We start from the raw sequence: 19,087 nt of genomic DNA, 5'->3' as shown, positions 1-19,087 counted from the left end.
GAAACCCTAATTAAAATTATATACATTTGAATTTGGTTTTAAATCCATCTAGGATATTAGAAGCTATTTATGAACTTAACAAATCGTCAACGTCAATCTTAACATCAGTCTCAGCCCCAAAGATTGCTCAAAGCCCACAAGTTATGAACAACTTACAAGTCCAATTTGCAAGTTATGGACCACTAGTCCACGGGTCACGGTCCATGGGATCCAGGCCGCAACCCACTAAAATCTCCAAAAAATCAAAAGTAAATAATTTTAAAATACATTTTTCATAGTTATTATTGAACAATAGTCATAACAACTAATTGTTCAATAATAACTATAATAATATATTCACGGTTAAACAGTGACTAGTGCGTTTCTTCGTTAATATGTGGTGAATTTTTTTTGAAGATTGATTGGATTATCATTTGGGATTAAAATGTGATAAAAATTTAAAAAATAAATAGTTTGTATTTTTAAAATTCTATATGAAATGGACCATATTCAAAATTTGTATCAAAAATATAATGTCATAGATCATTTTAAATTTACAAATAAAAGTAAGAGTTAATTTCAGTTCAGTACCTCAAGTTTGCTTCAAATTTCAATTTAGTACCCCATGTTTAAAATTTTGCAATGTCATACCTCATCTTTCCAATTTGTTGCAATGTCATACCTCCGTCAGTATGGCTCTCTTAAATGCTGATGTGGCACTTATATGATACTCTCACAATGATGACTGGATGTCACATGATCTGATAATAGGCCACGTCATGCCACATGACATAAAAATAATTAAAAATCTAAAAACATGACACGTAATTATTAATTTTTTTTCTTTCAATTTTTAGATTTTTAATTATTTTTTTATGCCATGTGGTATAATGTGTCATGTTGTCAGACTACGTGGTATCCAGTCAGTATTGTGGGAGTGCCACGTAAGTTCTACATCAGCATTGAAGAGATCTTTTAACAGTCATACTGACGGAGGTATGATATTGCAACAAATTGGAAAGATGAGGTACGATATTGCAAGATTTTAAACATGAGATACTAAATTGAAATTTGAAGCAAACTTGAGATACCGAAATGAAATTAAAAATTTATGTACGAAAATGGTTTAAAAAATTAGAAATGAAAAAAGAAAAGGATAAAATGGGCAAGAAAATAGTGAAGATATAAGGTATTAAGGTGGGAGTCAGCAGGAAGTAGGAACCAGTTCATTCTTCCCCAGCCTCACTCTAGCTATTCCTTGCTGTTACAATGTAAGCAAGGAAGGCTTACAGCGCTTTCTCCCCAAACGAAAACCCCTTTATTTTTAGACTTTAATCTCTCTTTATATCAAAACAGAACCTTCGTTTCTACACCTCCAAAACCCCCAATTCCTTCCCAGAAAATCATCAATTTTTTCGACAAGATCCTCGTGTTGTTGCCACCCATCCGACCTTTCATGCCCATTAGTTATTGAGGTGAGTTGTCGTACCTTTGATTTCTGGTATTGATTTCTAGGTTTGGATACGTGGGTTTTGCTTAGTGTGAATTTGAGACATAGGCTGTTCTTGTTTCTTGATTTGGGTTTTGGTTTTCTTGGATAGTAACGCAGATTTATGATTTTCGCTCTTCTGGGTCTTGTTATTTGCTTCAATTTGTGTTGTTCCTGCGCAAAGAAAATGTCTATCTTGTCGAACAGTGATTCAATTCACATTAGGGAAGTTTGGAATGATAATCTTGAGAAGGAGTTTGAATTGATTCGCAATGTTGTAGATGATTACCCTTATATAGCTATGGATACAGAGTTTCCGGGTATCGTTTTGCGCCCCATAGGGACTTTCAAGAACAGTTTTGATTATAATTATCAAACCCTTAAGGCCAATGTGGACCTCTTGAAGTTAATTCAGTTGGGTCTCACCTTTTCTGATGCCGAAGGGAACCTTCCCACATGCGGAACTGATAAGTACTGTGTGTGGCAATTCAATTTCCGGGACTTTAACCCTAATGAGGATGTGTATGCCAATGATTCTATTGAGTTATTGTCCCAGAGCGGTATGGATTTTAAGAAGAACAATGAGAAGGGTGTTGATACTCGTAGGTTCAGTGAGCTACTGATGTCATCTGGTATTGTGCTGAATGGAAGCGTGGTTTGGGTGACGTTCCATAGTGGATATGATTTCGGGTACCTGCTCAAGCTGCTTACATGTCAAACCCTTCCGGACACACAGACGGGGTTCTTTAATCTGATCAATATGTATTTTCCGACACTTTATGACATCAAGCATCTGATGAGGTTTTGCAACAGCCTTCATGGTGGATTGAACAAACTCGCAGAGCTGTTAGATGTGGAGAGGATCGGTATTTGTCACCAAGCAGGTTCTGATAGTTTGCTCACTAGTTGTACCTTCATGAAATTGAAAGAGACTTTCTTTAATGGGTCACCTGAGAAATATGCTGGTGTTTTATATGGTCTTGGTATTGAGAATGGGCATGATTCTCATTGAAAAGAAAAATAAATATTAATAAAAATAAAAAAGAGTTGTTAGAGTACATGCGTTTGCTTGTTGCAATCTCTTCATATTCTCTTATACTTGTATTTTCTCCTTATACTTTTTTTCTTCTTCTAGATGTTGCACTGCAGCCATTGTCCGAGGGAACTATGATTTAAGTTTCACAGTATTTCTTAGGGTTAGGAACATAGTGTTGGATTGGAAACTGACTCATTCATTGCTGTTTTTGAACTTTACACTTTCTTTGTTCTTGGAGATTACTGGAAAAAAAAAAAAAAGGATAATCATTGAAACTTTTAAAAAGTGATCAAGAAACCTTGTTTTTCATAAACTGCTTTCCCTTTTCTTTCTAGTTATAAACTTTAAAAGCTTAAGATGCAAAAGATATTAATGTTAGTTTAGTATCTTTTCTTTTGCAAAATAAAATAATCTAGCAGCGTGAAATGCAAAGATTGAAAGGGTAAAAGAAACCGAACTAGCGAGTGGTTTCTGCCATTCAGATCCATCAATTCATGGATCTGAATGACAACAGAGTTGCTCATTCGATTACATACTCTGCTGACTTGATCGTTTTGATCATATTCCGTGAACAATTCGTCAAAACAAGAGCAATGGGGAATGCTAATATGAGGGTGCTTTATATGTATTCCCCAGAACATAAAAGGCAGGGTTTGGTCTCTGCAATGAGCACAACTATAGACCAAAGCAGACAAACAAACTCATTTTGTATCTTATAAGTTCGTTATTTCTCCTATGTATAGATGACCAATTATCTAAATTCAATAACAAGCACCATGGCTGCAAGTTTGGACTGGTCTTTAGTGCAGAAGAGTAATAATGAGATTCAAGCTCCTTGAGGCTAGCAGCTGCCTCCTGTCCGATTCTGGCCAACATGCGGGTCTGTCTTCTCAGCCTGGTGATTGAACTCAACTAATCTTGAAAAGATTGATGTCTGCTTCAATTCTGACACCAACTTAAGTAGAGAATCAGCTACATGATCCTAACCCTGTTTTTTTTTTTTTTTTTTGGTGGTGAAAACAGGATCCTAACTTATCATTGAAGAGCATCCATTCCTTCTGTCATTCTGTGAATGTATTAGGAAATTGATAAAACAAAGCTTGTGGTTACATGCGAGGATGCGACAATGAAATAAAATAAGTGACTAAGCAGGAATAGGTTTGACCACTCTAACTGCACGCATCTCCATCGTGAAAGCTTCTTGAGAGTTTCAAACAGAAAAAGAAAAAAAAAAAAAACACTAGTGCAATGCAAACCATGCCAAGTATGACGGTTGAACTCGAAATTTTTGTTTTCTGAGAGAGAGAGAGACAATGAAGTTTCTTTAAGCACAAGCCATAATCCAATGGAATTCTCCTATAAACAACAGAATTAGCGATAACTATTTATTTTTCGTTTCTTCTTCTCTCCTTGTTTAGATCAACCACACTTACAACAGTAGCTACTTTTAAATCAGCAGTGTGCCATAGCTTACAAAGTGAATTAATCAATGAGGAAATTTGAATTGCCACAAGTATGATTGATAGGATCAGAGGTGAAAATTTCATTAGCTTGACAATGCAGCTGTAAGATCTCACCATTCTTCATTATATTATGGAGCACTAATAAAACTAAAATGAGATAATCTTGGCCCACTCATCAACCTAACCTTGCTTCCCTTCGTAGTACCTTGCATGGGAAAAAAATAAGAACAGAGACATATAAAAGATTAGAAAACAAATATAAAAATGGAACATCAAAAGTACGGAATGTAAAGATATTGCAAAAAATTGGAACATCAAAAGGGGACTTTCAAATGCATAGGCATCAATCACCTCTTCAGCAAATTTTATCAAAATGGTTGTCCGAGGTCGTTGCTGACCTTCCACTGGTACAAAATGAGCAGTTACCACAGCTGGAAAACCAGCACCATCCAGTACACCCTTCATTGGAAAAAGAAACGCCAATCAGAACTTATAAGCACCCAGAAAAATCAATTAATAACCAAAAAAGGACCATGGCAGATGGCACTTACCCTTACAATTCCAGCAACAAATGCTCCACAATTAAAGGTTCCCATGTCTTTTGGAATCGAAATAAATCTACAACCAAAAAGTGGTGTATTAGCTGGACATTAACCAAATCCTAAACATCCAGCTAATTGAAACATTTACGAGGTATAAATTATTGTTACTGCAGAAACTTTTTACCTGTTCACAAGGAGCTCCTTCTCACTAATCATGTACTCATCTTCATGTTCTGTGCCTTTCTCAAGTGAGTCAGCTACCTAATATGCAGGCACCAAGAGCAGTTAACATAGTTGCTAAATCTAAGTACATTATGGACTTTTATACTTGTAGTTCGAAACTAACCAGAAAGGAGAAAAAGAGCGCAGCTCTCATACATTATACTCAATGTTCCACATAACTCATAAAACACCACCTAATTTTCCTACTCATGAAATCTAATAATTTATTGAGACTAGCATTACTGCAGATTTAGTCCAGATTTCCAGACCAATTTCTTGACAACAGTGAATGCACCAAACATGACCAGAAAAATAGAAAAGTAGGAGCTATAAACAAAGATCACTTCTTCTAATGTTGAGAATAATCTCCCTAGAATCATTTAAAATGCAGAAAACAAGCTTGCACGACTCTTGGTTATTTTTGGGTGAGATGGTTGAAGAAAATAAAAATTAAATGAACAGCCATGGTTAGCCAATAAACAAGACTAGAACTGTGCATTCAGTCTTGGGGCTAGTACAATTGATGATAGTAGCAGAAAACTGACAGCTTACTCATCAGCTTTTACTAGCTCCAATATTATACAAAGCCTCACAGTTGATAGTAAAACATCTGTGTTTACTGTTTACTCACCTTTCCAAATAACACCTTCCACACAGTGCTATGCACAAAAGACAGGATACCCAACAATCGTGTCTCCCTTCTGTTTCCCTGTGGCACCAAAAAACCATCACTACATAGAAAAGATACATATTAAGCACCCATGCAGTCTCAGCCACAAATTAAATCCAACGCACAATCACATATAATCTGTTATGGATTTGGACCATTAGGGTTCTAGGTTCCAAAATATCAGGATAACATTGCTAGATCACAATTCCAAGAAGATGCAGCAGTGCATTAATGATAATGTACAATTTCTCCTTCCATAGAAATTAGTTTATAAACCACAACTCAAAATTTGCTACATCAACTAACTTGGGTATTTGCAACTGTGTACTTTTCTGTATATGAATTAAAGAATGCAATCACATGATTATGCATTCAAAGTGTACACAGGTTAAAACTATACATCACAGTAATCATTATCTCCAAGAATCCAATAAGTGGGTACTTGCACAATCCAATGCATCACAACTTAAACGGGAAGAGGGATGCCTCCTCACATGTTCATGTATCCAAGCTGAAGCAAAACAGAAAAATGGAGACGATATGTATTCTTGGTATCGGGTGTTCATTGGAAAACGACCAAAAGAGGAACATTATAGATAGAGAATATCTTATAAACCCAAAAGACTGATATATACCTTTTATTTCCCACTTACTGCCAAAATGAAGTAAAGGGTCTCTTGATATCGTGATTACTACAATTTCATTTAGGCATATTACTGTTCAACAACAAGAAGTCGTACCTTATCCCTATGGCAAAGAAGCTCCAGAACTCGAGCCCCAACAGCATAGCCTGCATCCTCCAGCCTGCTCCATTTTACATGAATATTATTTAACTTTGGTCCCAAACATTTAAATATTATAATTCCAATCAAAATCAATGTAGAGCCAAAAGGAAAGAAATTGTCCTTTCTAATTGTTTCTGTCACACCAAATCCCAAGATCCTTCTTTTTCATGCTGATTCACTTCCAGTTTCCATTGGGTTTACTGGCAATACTAAGTAAACCAAATGATTCTGGACGATAATTCTTTTATTACTCAATAACCCAACTAAGAGTTGCACAGCCATCGAATCTAAAGGAGCTCAGAAATTCATTTTCAGATGAAAGAGTAATAACAACTTAGAGCACGTCATAGAACAATTTATGTCCATATTATCCAATAATTGAACTTCTTATATGCTTTTCACCTTCAGCAACCTAATAGAACCCTAATAATAACCATTTTTGAAAGTAAATGAGCACAAAACAAACGAACTGACATCGTGGTAATAGGAATCACCTTCGTTCTAACTCGGCAATGTTGTCAACCTGTGTCTGGTTGTACTGCACAAGCTCCGAAAACAATAACGCAAACGCACTCAAACTGACCTGAAACAAACACCAAATGCAAATTTAAACAACCAAGTAAGAACATAGCCTGGATCAAATTGCCCAAATGACAATTATCGTAAATTTCAATGAAGGAAAAGGACCCAGGTGCTCATAACTTGGATTAAGGTCAACCGAGTAGAAATTGCTAAATAACGGTTCGAAATTAATGAACTTTAAAGGTTTAGTCAAGGATTTTTCCCGTTTTCCCAGTACCCAACAGACAGAGATCCAATAAAGTGTAGACATTTAGTTTAAGATCAAGCAAAACGATGCCATAAGGATGTGAAACTCAGTTGGGTTCCAGAAAAAATGCATGAAAATGGAATAGACTGAAGAAAGCAAATAGAAAGGGAGAGAAGACCTCTTGTTTGCCCTTGCTGAGAGGCCTGTCGAGGACGTTAGAGTACTGCTTGATCTTCCCCACCCCAATCATTCTTGCCCACCTCTTCTTTTTCTTCTTCGGAAAAACAGAGTTGGAGGTGGTGCGGATCCGATTTCGGAAGCAGGACTTCTACACAACTCACTTGTGTAATCAGTATTCACTCTCTTCGTGCCGGTCTGGACCGGCAGCTTTCACTATCTTCTGAGTCCTGCGGTCCTGCCTTATTTATTTTTCTTTTTATTTATTCTCCGATATTGTTTGCCAAATATTCAAGTAAGGATGACATTATTTAAATAAATAATTTAATTTATAATTTTATGATCAGAATCCTCTATTTTTTATAATCTATTTAAAAATTATCTCTATAAAAAAGTAGCAAAATAAAAAATTATTTAATCATTTGATCACAATTAACATCATTTTAATTTTTTTTGACAAATTGTGTTTATTTAAATTGTTTAGATTATTAATCAATTATCGATTTTACTGTTTTTTATAAAACTAAAGGAGAAAGGAGGAAGGAGGAAGGAGGAAGGATATAAAACTAAACTATTTGAATAATTAAATTGTATTATGTAGTTCCTAGAGAGGATGATCTCATTTTTATTCACTTAAAACTATCTCTTGTTTGTCAAACACAAGTGTACCCAAGTAATGAGATTCTCTTTTTGGGCAAAAGTAATGGACTTTTTAATGAGCAAATGTATCTTATCAAGATGTAAGACTCAAATTATATCATGCAATCTTTTGTCAACCAAAATTTGACTTGGTATTCTTTCGTTCAAATCAAGGATGATTTCATTTCATTATGAATGTGACAATTTGTGTTTTGTTGGGTTATGTATTTATTTTCTTTAAATTACCGAAAAATATTTTAATATGAGTCTAAATTACTTATTAAATCAACTCTTAAGTGGATGTGTAATTTAAATTTATAGTCTAATAGAAAATAACATTACCTTGAAAACAAATAAAATTTATGCTAATGAAAAAAACACTTTGAATTCTCCATACCTCTCTCTTGTGTTCTCTACCTATTCTCTCTTATTTTCATATCCTCTCTCTTGTGTTTTCTACATATTCTCTCTTATTTTTATAACAATAAAATTATATTTTGACAATGCTTTTCACCAATAGGGCAAGACAAGGGTTGGGTTATTAACCCACAGACCACAAAAAAACTTGTTCAACCCAGCCCTAAAGTTCCACAGTACAGCTATTGCCCATCCGTAACCGTCAGTCCCAATAGGGCAGCCCATATTACCCAATTCTCATTCCCACAAGCAAAAATGGAGACAGAAAAAAATAGAGAAAAAAATAAATCACCAAAATTGTGGAGCTTCAACTGCAAGTCTGCAACCAACAAAGCCCTGTGACCCAAAAAATAATTACTAAATATTTTGGAATTGGAAATTTGGAATTTGACAAATGTAGAATGTAAACAAAGTTTTTTTTTTTTGGCAAAAATGTAAACAAAGTTAACAAACTGAAAAACACATAAGAAACAACGTTTACAAGTTTATATTTTATAAACACATTCGCCATTGCTTCTTCACTCTTGCAGACCTCAAAACCCTCTCTCGCTCTCTCTCTCTCTCTCTCTCTCTCTCTCTCTCTCTCTCTCTCTCTAAAACACTCGTTCAGATGGAAGACGACGACGAATTCGGAGATCTCTACACAGACGTTCTTCAACCCTTCGTTTCGTCCCAATCATCAACTGCTCCGCAGCCCCAACAAGCCTCCACTGCACCCCAATCTCTCCACCGTCCGATCGATCTCAACCTCCATACGGAAGACGACGAGATCCTCTACGCAGCTCCTCATTCTAATCCCTCTGCTCCCAACCCATCCAATACTCAAACCCTAGCTCCCGCCGACTCTATCCCCACCAATTCGACTAAAGACGCCGATTCAGCTGGTGGGTCTAGGGTTTTGGAGGCGAAAGATGAGAAATTGCCAAAAGTGGATTCCGTGGATTCTAATATTGGTGGTAAAGATGTGGATTTGATGGACAAGGATGTGAATTTCGACATCGAGGAGGGTAACAATGAAGTTGATGATATGGGTTTGGACCCGGTGATTCCGGGGCTATCGGATATCGTGCCGGTGAATAATTCAGCAGTGAATATGGAAAACCCAGAAGGTTCTAGAAGGGATGGTGATAGAGGCGAAGATGATTGGGATAGTGACGATAGCGAGGATGATTTGCAGATAGTGTTGAACGATAACAATCACGGGCCTATGGCTATGGAGAGAGGCGGCAATGGTGAAGGCGATGATGACGATGATGAAGATGGGTTGGTTATTGTTGCCGACGGTGAGCTGAACCCTGCGATTGACGAGCAAGAGTGGGGCGAAGATGGGGCACAGGTGGCTGATGGAGAGAGAAAGGAGATGGCTGAGGCTGGGAAAGCTGCTGGCGGTGGCAGCATGGTGGTGGCCCCAAAAATTGGGTATAGCAGTCATGGGTATCATCCATTTCATTCTCAGTTTAAGGTTAGTTTAGTTTTGTTATTATGTTGATTAAAGTAGGGAACTTTGTGTATATGGGGTCTCCCCTTTTTTTATGAGAAATTAAAATTGTAAGTTTGTGCATTGTAATGATTTGTACAATGTGAATATTATTGTTGATTTATTAGTGAAGTGGAAATTAATAATTTGGATTTGTTTTAGAATTGTGATACTTACTTGATTTTATAGTACTCGAAAATTTGAATGAAAGTCACTACAGAGAGTGGAATTACTCAGTACAAAAATCAAATATGTCCTTTCTCCAATTATGTTTATTGAGTAACTGAATTTGAATTAACTGGGCATTAGCTTCTTGGTGAAGTATACTTTGCTAAGATTTTCTTTTCTTTTCTTTTCCCCCCCAATCCCAAGTAGATGCAGTTGCTTTCAGCCTGTTAGGTATGTCTTCAGATAGCAGGTTTTGGAATTTCCAGAATATCTCCAGTGATCAAAACAATAAACGGGGAGATGCATGTTATGAAATTATATGAAGTTGCCTTTTCCTTTACTCTAAACTTTCAGTAACTACAATTCTTTCTACCTGGGCTTAGCTGCGGACAATTGGGGTGATGCCCTTTATAACCTTTTTTATTTTCTCTTAAAAGAAATTATTTAACGAACACTACTAAACAGGCTGTTTATAACTACTCTTCTTGAGAAATATTGCTCCCGCAGACAAATGTCACTGATCAATGATGCATTTCTCCTGAATATTTAACAAACCTTCGCAACTTCCGATCCTCAGATTTCTTCACCATTGTCAATGTTTTATCATCATACATGATGCTACTTTATTGCTGATATGAATAATTTAGATTCTACTGGTGAGTTCTTCGGCATTGCCTTTCTGAGGCACACTAACTACTGAGAGGTCTGACAGCACATTTACTACAGAGCTTAAGATATGAGGATTACAATGATAGTTAGCTATGGAGACATATTGTTAATGGGTTCAGAATTTCCATACAAAAATTACTCTCACTTCCAAAATTTTTGCAAGTGATGAGGTTTGTTTTATACCACAATAAATTTATACGTAGTATGCCCTCATTGATCTCAAACATCTGCCCTTTACAGAGTCTTGCTGCGGTAAAAGGTGCAGTTATGGTTTAAGCAATTTCCACATTATATACTCTATGAACAAGTGCATAAACACTTCATTTATCCAAATAAAAAAGAATACTGCTCGAAACTCTTGATAATGCCAGTACATCGTGTCAGTTGTTCAGACCATGTTTTCTAGATAGGTGAACTGGACTGCCAATGCATATTATATTTCACCCTAAATAATTGATAAACCACTGTTTGTACTTGTTCTAAACAAATTTTGGAAGACAGAACTTGCTTTGATAATCTGAGCTTAGCTTAAATTGCTTCATAGGTTAAGTCAATGGATTGAACCAGTTTTACTGTATGTGAGTTTTCATCATTTTTAGTGATTAATATCTTTCTACAGTAGTTTTTGAGTGCTTCATTTAGTGATAACTAATTTTTTGTTTTTTTCTTCTAAATTTTTAGCAGTCAATTGTAGTGCTTCCCAGTTGGGTAAGTGTTGGCTGTTGTAGAGGTCCCATTGTGGAGGTTGCATTCTGCTTTCATTTGGAGCACCCCGGCATGGGTGCCTCCCCATTCCTATAGCATCTCCATCAAGCTGTTTTTGCTTTCAGCCTTGGACTTAGACAATTGTATTTGGAGCTCCTCATCATATATATATATATATATTTGTATATACTATATAGTAAACACTTGTTGAATCAATCTGCTGCCATATCTCATTTTGTGATTTTGTATCTCATATGCGACATAAGGAACAGTTTGCATTTTAGTAGTTTGATATTTGGTAAATTTTATTTTAGTGCCTTACTTTTATACCTAAAAACTGTTTTCTGTTCTTATGCAGTATGTAAGACCTGGTGCTGTGCCAATGCCTGGACCTTCTTCTGGCCCTGGAGGAGTCCCAGGTCAAGTTCGTCCACTTGTAAGCATGGGTCCTATAGCTGGTCGAGGTAGAGGTGACTGGAGACCAACAGGATTGAAAAATGGTACTCCAGTGCAGAAAAATTTTCATTCAGGCTTTGGTATGCCTGGTTGGGGTAACAATATGGCTGGTCGCGGTTTCGGCGGTGGACTGGAATTCACGCTTCCTTCACACAAGTAATATTCATTATAGTTTTAAGTTACCAATATACGCAGTGAACTGTATTTTTTGTTTACTGATTTCCATGATAGTGTCATACTGTCATGTTTTCTTCTCCATTTTCTTTGGGTTGGAAGAAATTGTTAAGTTTTCTACTACCTAATTTGGTATTGTAGGTTAGATATGTGAAAATCATGCTGAAGTTATTACATTTTCTTCATCATTATAAATTGCTAGGTTGCAATGAGTGATGGAGTTTAGTGTTGATTGGAAGCTTGCTATTATTTTGTGTGTGTGTGTTTTTTTTTGTTGGCTCTGTGGTTGCCGACACCAGTCTAATATTTTTTGTCATGTACAGTCCCTTGGTACTTTCAAGGTTGTTTTACTCATGAGATTTTTTTGTTTTTTGTGAAACTGCTTATGATGTTCAGGTCCATATTTGATGTTGACATTGATGGATTTGAGGAAAAACCTTGGAAATATCCTGGTGTTGATACATCAGACTTTTTCAACTTTGGCTTAAATGAAGATAGCTGGAAAGATTATTGCAAACAGCTGGTAACAATAAACCCTAAAGCATTTTGTCTATTGTATAAGGGAAGGCTATAAGTATCCCTTCATTTTAAATTTGCAGGAACAGCTTCGCTTGGAGTCCACCATGCAAAGCAAAATTCGAGTTTATGAAAGTGGACGAACAGAACAGGTAATGAGGTGATTATGTATCTCTAGAACAACATTTGGTCTTTTATTTTTCTAAAATTTTTGATTCTCTGCAACCATATTTTGGTAAAAAAAGTGAAAGAGGGAACTTTACCTTTTACTGTGTTCATCCCAGGAATATGATCCAGATCTGCCCCCAGAATTAGCAGCAGCAACTGGTATTCATGACTTTCCTGCTGAAAATGCAAATCCTGGAAAATCAGATGTTGGGCAAAGTGATATAGTAAAAGGATCTGCTCGTCTGCGTCCACCTATAGTATGTATAGCTGATTTCATGCTGTTTCAACATATAAAACTATATCTTGCATTTTAAGTTTTGCTGTCTCAGAGATATTTTATTTCTTGTTATCTGTCTTCTTGGTCTTTGCATCTTGTACAGTTGCATTGATAATGAATAGCTCTTGCTGGCCTGATAAAACACATATCTTACTTTCCAAACTCATTGGTAAATAAACAAAAAAAAAAAAGTTTAGTTGCCAAACTCAATGGTTTATTGGTTTCATGCCAGCCAACTGGAAGAGCAATACAGGTGGAAGGTGGTTATGGTGAGCGTCTCCCCTCGATTGATACCCGACCGCCTCGAATTCGTGATTCAGATGCAATCATTGAGGTACTAATCAAAGTCATTCTTTAGTGTGTTGAGCCCATTTTTTTGTGTTCTTATCTTATTTTTGGATATGCAGTATATGTTAACTGCTGGCTATTCTGCAAACAGATTGTCTTGCAGGACTCTTTAGATGATGATTCCTCCGCAGGAAATGGTGTCCCGGACAAAACTGAAAATGATCTCCCAAGAGAGGATTTTGGTAGAAGTGCTGTTGGTGGAGACCTTGCACAGGTTGACAGTGTGTATTTTGATGGCTTTTCTCAGGCTTACAATGATGGAAAGAGGGAGCATGTTGAAAGAAAAATGCCATTCCATGATAACATACCTGAAGAAGATGGAATTTTGCCCTTCCCTCCGGAATCGCCAGTCCAATATCCTGGTTCTGGGAGCCAGACTCCTAGTTATCGTGGCGGGAATTTTGGCTCTGCCTATGAGGAAAGGTAATAGGATAATATTGGTTTGTGTCATGTTGAAAGCTGCTACCCATATAATGAAAAAAACTCTAGGACAGGTTAATAATGAAAACCTTGAAAAATACTGATAAAATACTGGACCAGAGAATTCCAATTCTGGCACTTAGTGTAAAAGCTCTTATTGCTCTTTTAATGTTCACTTACAATAGAAACTTTTTAACCCTAGACTTCAAATCAGTATAACTCTCCATCTGTTTGGTATCACATCTGGGACCCAAATAATAATATAAAAAAATCAGAATTCAAAAGTAAAACAAGGCCAAGATACTCATAGATGCATCACTTCATATTGACTCATCTTTTTTATATGCTTTTATGTCAGTGAACAGTGCAAAATTGACTATACTTTCATGTGTACCAGAGAAGCATCATACAAGAATACAAAGAGGATTAAAAGCATAAATGAAAAATGCAGAACGTGATTTTCTTAGAATGAAAAAGATAACATAGATCAAAATGGTCATAATGGCAATGATTCATACAGGTGGAAGACTGGAAGTTAGTTATTATGTATTCATTGATTAATGAATTAATAACATGACGTTTGTTATCTTTAACAAAATCACACTATGTGCTTAAAGAATTGGAACTTTAAATTGAGAAGAGAATTATTTTGGCCTTGTGAAACTCTTCTGCAGTACACAGCATGGTAGCATAGTTTTTTTGCTTGATTGATGGTGCATTTGTCAAAATATTGTATTCTTCATGAATTTTCTGGGTTCTTTTCATTGATTTGTTTAAGGCTGATCTAATCAGCTTGAGTTCTTGAATTAATATGGACTTGACCAGTTTCAAGTTGAAACTTCGCGGACGTCTTTAACTCTCTCCTTATTAATACAGGGGAACACAGGGAAGAGCACGTGACAGATCTCCTCGTGTGACTCCTAGCCGAAATACGAGGGATAAGAAATTTCTCGACATTCAGAAGGAAGGATCAGTGGAAAGCATGGATGGTAAACATAGTCCACTGATATCATCTCCAGCCACAAATAGGGATGCCTGCGAGTCAAGTGATGAGCATAGAGATGGTGATCAAGATGAGCCTATAATGGCTGATGGAAGCTCTGGAATGGAAAAGGTGGAAATGGCTGTCGTAACTGTAAATGATGCCCTTCAAGATGGGGCTCCAAAGCATCAAAAGTTAAGTTCACGAGTTGAACAATCTGCTGATGAAGAGCTTGATGATGGCGAGGACTCAAAGGCTGCAAGAAGTAGTGACAACAGCAAAGCAAGATCTGGAAGCAGCAGGGATTATCAGAAGTGGAGGGATGGGGCTGAGGAGGAAGTCATTCAAGGACGTTCAACACACATGGGGGGCATCAAGAGGCACTTAGATGAAAATGAACAGGGGTTCCAAAGGAAAAACCGTGATGGTAGGCAGGAACCAGAAAGAAGTCACATGATAGTAAAAGGGAGAGAGGACTCTTATCCTTATAGGGACTGGGATCCCAACTCTGCTCATCATCTGCAACTGAAAAATGATGGGCTTCATAGGCGGAAGGAGAGGGACAATCTTGATGGAGCATGGCAACGGAGAGATGATGATCCTTATAGCAGAAGGATTAGAACTGAAGAAACAAGGAAGAGGGAACGTGGTGATGAAATGGGATCCAGGCACAGGAGTAAGGTTCGAGAAACTGAGAGGAGTGACAAAGATGAACATCTGCAGTCAAGAAAACAGTTAGATAATGGCAGCTATAGGGTTTATCATGATAAGGATGTTGGCTCACGACCCAGGGAAAGAGAAGATAGTTTGAAGGGCAGGTACGAACATATGGATGATTACCATGGCAAGAAAAGGAAAGATGAGGAACACATGAGGAGAGACCATATAGATAAAGAAGAATTTTTGCATGGCCACAGAGAAAATACCAATCGCCGAAAGCGTGAAAGGGATGAAGTTTCGGATCAGCGTAAGAGAGATGACCAGCAGAGAGTTAGAGAAAATCTTGATGATCACCACTCTGTCAGGCACAAAGATGAAAGCTGGTTGCAGAGGGAGAGAGGTGACAGGCAAAGAGAGAGGGAGGAGTGGCATAGGCTTAAACAATCCCATGAAGAAAATATACCCAAGCGGGAAAGAGATGAAGGACGAGCTGCTATAAGAGGTGGGCGTGGTGCAGAAGACAAAGCATGGGCAGGCCATAATAGGGCAAAGGATGAAAACAAAGGCTCTGATAAGGAGCACCAATATAAAGAGACTGGGCGACACAGTGAACCATCTAAAAGAAGGGATAGGGTTGAGGAGGAAAGCTCGCATCATAGGGGACGTGAGGATGTTTATGGGCGTGGAAATCAAATAAATAATGATGAGAGGAGATCCGTCAAGGAGAGATCAAGTACACGCAATGAACGTGCTGATAACCAAAAGGTTCACGACAGAAAACATAAAGAGAATACAAGGAAGAATAAAGAATCAGAGATTGTTGATAACAGCACTTCAGTCACTTCCAAGAGACATCAAGAAGACCAAAGTGGTCATAGTAAGGAGATGGTATGTTCCATTCTTGACATCAGTTCTCTTGTTTAATTTGATTGTTGTTTTTTCCTTTTAATTCTTGTATTGTTTTTCTTCTCTTGAAAAATAATGTATATACTGGCCAAAAAAAGAAAAATAATGTATATAGGGTGCAAGCTTGATTTCAGATCTCATTCTAATCAAATCCCAAATTTTTTTTTTCTCATAACAATGGAGTTCTGATGTCAAATGGATACTTGATTCTGAGCATCTACAAAGTAGACTTTCACTTTGTTTGGATCTATTCTCTTTCATGTTTCTCTGCTGGAGTGTGGGTTAAGTTTTCCATTTCCTCTTTTATTTACAAAAGCAATCAGAAGATTGCATTGATACCTTCTCCTAATTAGCGGTAGCTTCTGCGGATGGAATTTTTGCATGGTCAGCAATGATCACATATTCGATGATTTGTTGCTCTTTTCCGAGACCAATGGTCATGTTTTAGCTGCATTTGAATCAGCCCGGGAAAGATGAATCAGCCCATGCTATCTTTCCCCTTTCAAATGAGGTTGGTGGTTTGACCAGTGGGGAGGGTGGTACGGAGGGGGATGCTAACCCGCATCATGGAACATATGGCAGTTGGATAAAACAATATATAACAAATAGAACAGCATATATATTTACTAATTGACAATTTATTGACTAATCGAGGAAGTTTTCATGCAGAGTTGTGCTTGTTATTCATCATCACAAGCCTTTGTGCTTGACCCTAGTTGATGAAATATAGGATGTTTCCTTCTGGGTTGGGTTATTTTCTCATTATTGCTTCTTTTACCCCATTAGGGCTTGAAAGTCACCCGTGAGCAAGGAATTGGTGAGGAAATCCCACCGCACCGTCACTCTTCCAAAAGGCATAGAGAAGATGCATCCTCTGATGATGAACAGCAGGATTTAAGAAGGGGGCGCTCCAAATTGGAACGCTGGACAAGCCATAAGGAGAGGGATTACAGTCTCAACAGTAAGTCTACGTTGAAGTTAAAGTTGAAAGAGCTTGATAGGAATAACAACAGAGGATCCTCAGATGCCAGTAAACTTCCAGACGAAGCCTCCAAACCAGCTGAGGCTTTTGATAACCAACATTCATTGGCTGAGGAGAAAGATGCTGGTGAACAGGATATTAGGGATGCAGACACAAAACCATTGGAGGACCGGCATCTCGACACAGTCGAGAAGTTGAAGAAACGAAGTGAGCGCTTCAAGCTTCCAATGCCTAGTGAAAAAGAAACATTGGCAATTAAGAAGATGGAGAGTGAAGTGCTGCCTTCCACCAATAGTGAGACTCCTGTGGAATCTGAGATTAAACCAGAACGGCCAGCTCGGAAAAGAAGGTGGATCAGCAACTAAATCTGAAATTACAAAACTTAGGTTAGTTGGCTGAATTGCTGTGGCATGAGGGAAGTTATGCTCGGCCTGATTATTCACTTCTGACTCCCAGGCGGTGCAATCATTTGACTAGTTTTGAACTGGTTTTTGTAGGGTTCCCTAGAAGGCCATGTACCACTGCAGTAGTTATATATCATCTTGTAACCATGCTGTCACCCTATACTTTTTGATGTTTTCTTTTGTACATACTGGTCATTGTAACATTGAACTGGTCACTGATGGTGGCACAGGATTGCTTTTGGCGACTATTCTTAATTTTATTGCTCAGGTTTTATCCGGCGTGCTTGGAGGGTCATCTGCCAGACCTGGAAAATGCTGTTTATTGGATCCATGCAGATGAGCCAGGTGCCATGGGATGCAAGGCAAGAGCTTGATACTGGCACTTCGAGGCTGAAGAACTGAGAGTGAAGAACCGAGCCACAAAGGGAAGCTTTTCCAATGTGTTGGAGAATTCTACTACACTGGTGTCGGTTGAAATGAATTAGATCTTATACTGTATCTTGGTTAGCATCTTGATCAAATTGTTTTACCCTTTTTTTCTTTTAAACAAGGAAAAATAGTGGCGAGCTTGATATACAACATTTGAAACCCATTTGTATTTTAGGAACAAGTGAGTTTTAAAAACAACGGATTACTAGAAAGCTAATGTAAGAACAAAAACGGAATAATCTTGGTATTATTCCAAAATACACAAATCTCTTTCTACATGTGTGGTGCCTCTGAAATGCACTTGTTATGTCTCAGTCTTCTTCCATTTGCACAGCTTTTCGATTCAACAATCCCCATCTGTTCCTACTAATCTGCATTGGACAATTTAACAAACAACTATAACTTAAAGGTTAAATTCTCATGAAAACCCAAAAAAACAAAGAACAACAATCCACCTTTTTTATGGATATATCTTTTTATTATTTTCATTTTACAGTATAAATTTATAATTGAAATTGTTCGTTTTTTAGATATAAGTATAAAAATTATAAATAAACATATAGTTTTAATAACAATTTGATTCACCAAACGTTTATTTTGATAACGATTACATGTCCAAATAATTTTTAATTTAATTAATTTTTTACATAGATGATTTTTAAATAATTATCTAAAAAATAAATAGTTCGAATCATAAAAATATAGTGTAGAATAAAAAAAAAAGTCGGTAGAATATATGGATCGAAGAAGAAAGTGAATAACATTAAAAAAAAAAACACAATGGTTTGCACTACTTTGCAAACCAATAAAAACACAGTGCTCCTTTGCGCCAGTGCCCCTTGTCCATTTTTTTTTTAGGTCCATTGACTTTAGGTACCAAATTATAATGTTTTTTCATTTCAACTACTAAAACATTTATGTCATTTCACTTTAGGTACTAAATTTCAGTTTAGGTACCAACTTTAAAAAGCATGGTTATATCGAACTGTGACTGTCTAACAGTCATAACTTTTTTATTAATTTGTTGTTTTTTCAATATTTGCATGGCTTAAACTTTAATATTTAGTCTTTGGGTTATATGATTTTATCCCCCAAACCTAAATCAAAAGTATGAAATCCTTAAAAATTTGGATTGTTTATAAATTTTAAATAGTCACA

The 19,087-nt window shown here is 36.9% G+C and overlaps 2 protein-coding genes and 1 pseudogene across 5 annotated transcripts; 2 read left to right on the top strand and 1 right to left on the bottom strand.

The window, feature by feature from the left end:
- Window positions 1-1,189: 1,189 nt before the first annotated feature.
- Window positions 1,190-2,526, top strand: LOC147285777 (putative CCR4-associated factor 1 homolog 7 pseudogene; annotated as a pseudogene). Of its 2 annotated transcripts, none has more exons than XR_015122330.1 (2): window positions 1,190-1,454; window positions 1,589-2,526. The product of XR_015122330.1 is annotated as a putative CCR4-associated factor 1 homolog 7 pseudogene, transcript variant X1 (transcript). The 2 variants fall into 2 exon arrangements; XR_015122331.1 differs by having other exon boundaries at window positions 1,581-2,526.
- Window positions 2,527-3,809: 1,283 nt separating this feature from the next.
- Window positions 3,810-7,350, bottom strand: LOC147285776 (Transport protein particle (TRAPP) component). The gene is made up of 8 exons (XM_086244282.1): window positions 7,134-7,350; window positions 6,681-6,769; window positions 6,142-6,205; window positions 5,363-5,440; window positions 4,694-4,770; window positions 4,519-4,585; window positions 4,319-4,426; window positions 3,810-4,172 (listed from the first exon to the last, which is right to left on the bottom strand). The coding sequence occupies exons 1-8, from the start codon at window positions 7,203-7,205 to the stop codon at window positions 4,143-4,145; spliced, it is 585 nt and encodes a 194-aa protein (XP_086100408.1). The 5' UTR covers window positions 7,206-7,350; the 3' UTR covers window positions 3,810-4,142.
- A 1,356-nt stretch (window positions 7,351-8,706) lies between these two features.
- FIP1[V] (FIP1[V]-like protein) lies at window positions 8,707-18,205 on the top strand. 2 transcript variants are annotated; one of them, XM_086244099.1, is made up of 10 exons: window positions 8,707-9,650; window positions 11,566-11,819; window positions 12,234-12,360; window positions 12,437-12,505; window positions 12,638-12,778; window positions 13,031-13,132; window positions 13,238-13,569; window positions 14,443-16,096; window positions 16,901-17,482; window positions 17,594-18,205. In XM_086244099.1, the coding sequence occupies exons 1-9, from the start codon at window positions 8,799-8,801 to the stop codon at window positions 17,459-17,461; spliced, it is 4,092 nt and encodes a 1,363-aa protein (XP_086100225.1). In that variant the 5' UTR covers window positions 8,707-8,798; the 3' UTR covers window positions 17,462-17,482; window positions 17,594-18,205. The 2 variants fall into 2 exon arrangements, with proteins under 2 accessions (XP_086100225.1, XP_086100224.1); XM_086244098.1 differs by having other exon boundaries at window positions 16,901-18,205.
- The last annotated feature ends 882 nt before the right edge of the window (window positions 18,206-19,087 follow it).

This window comes from Dryas octopetala, chromosome 5 (assembly GCF_963921425.1).
Source record: "Dryas octopetala chromosome 5, drDryOcto1.1, whole genome shotgun sequence".
NCBI lineage: Eukaryota > Viridiplantae > Streptophyta > Magnoliopsida > Rosales > Rosaceae > Dryas > Dryas octopetala.
Note: the sequence above shows the minus strand (reverse complement) of the source record. Positions and strands in the feature narration are given on the sequence as shown.

Bases quoted from the DNA above. Each gene is read 5' to 3' on its own strand.
- LOC147285776 (XM_086244282.1), bottom strand. From the start codon at position 7,205: ATGATTGGGGTGGGGAAGATCAAGCAGTACTCTAACGTCCTCGACAGG. The intron at 4,771-5,362 runs GTGAGTAAACAG...CCTGCATATTAG, and splicing joins GGAAGGTGTTATTTGGAAAG to GTAGCTGACTCACTTGAGAA. The intron at 4,586-4,693 runs GTAAAAAGTTTC...TTTTGGTTGTAG, and splicing joins AAGGAGCTCCTTGTGAACAG to ATTTATTTCGATTCCAAAAG.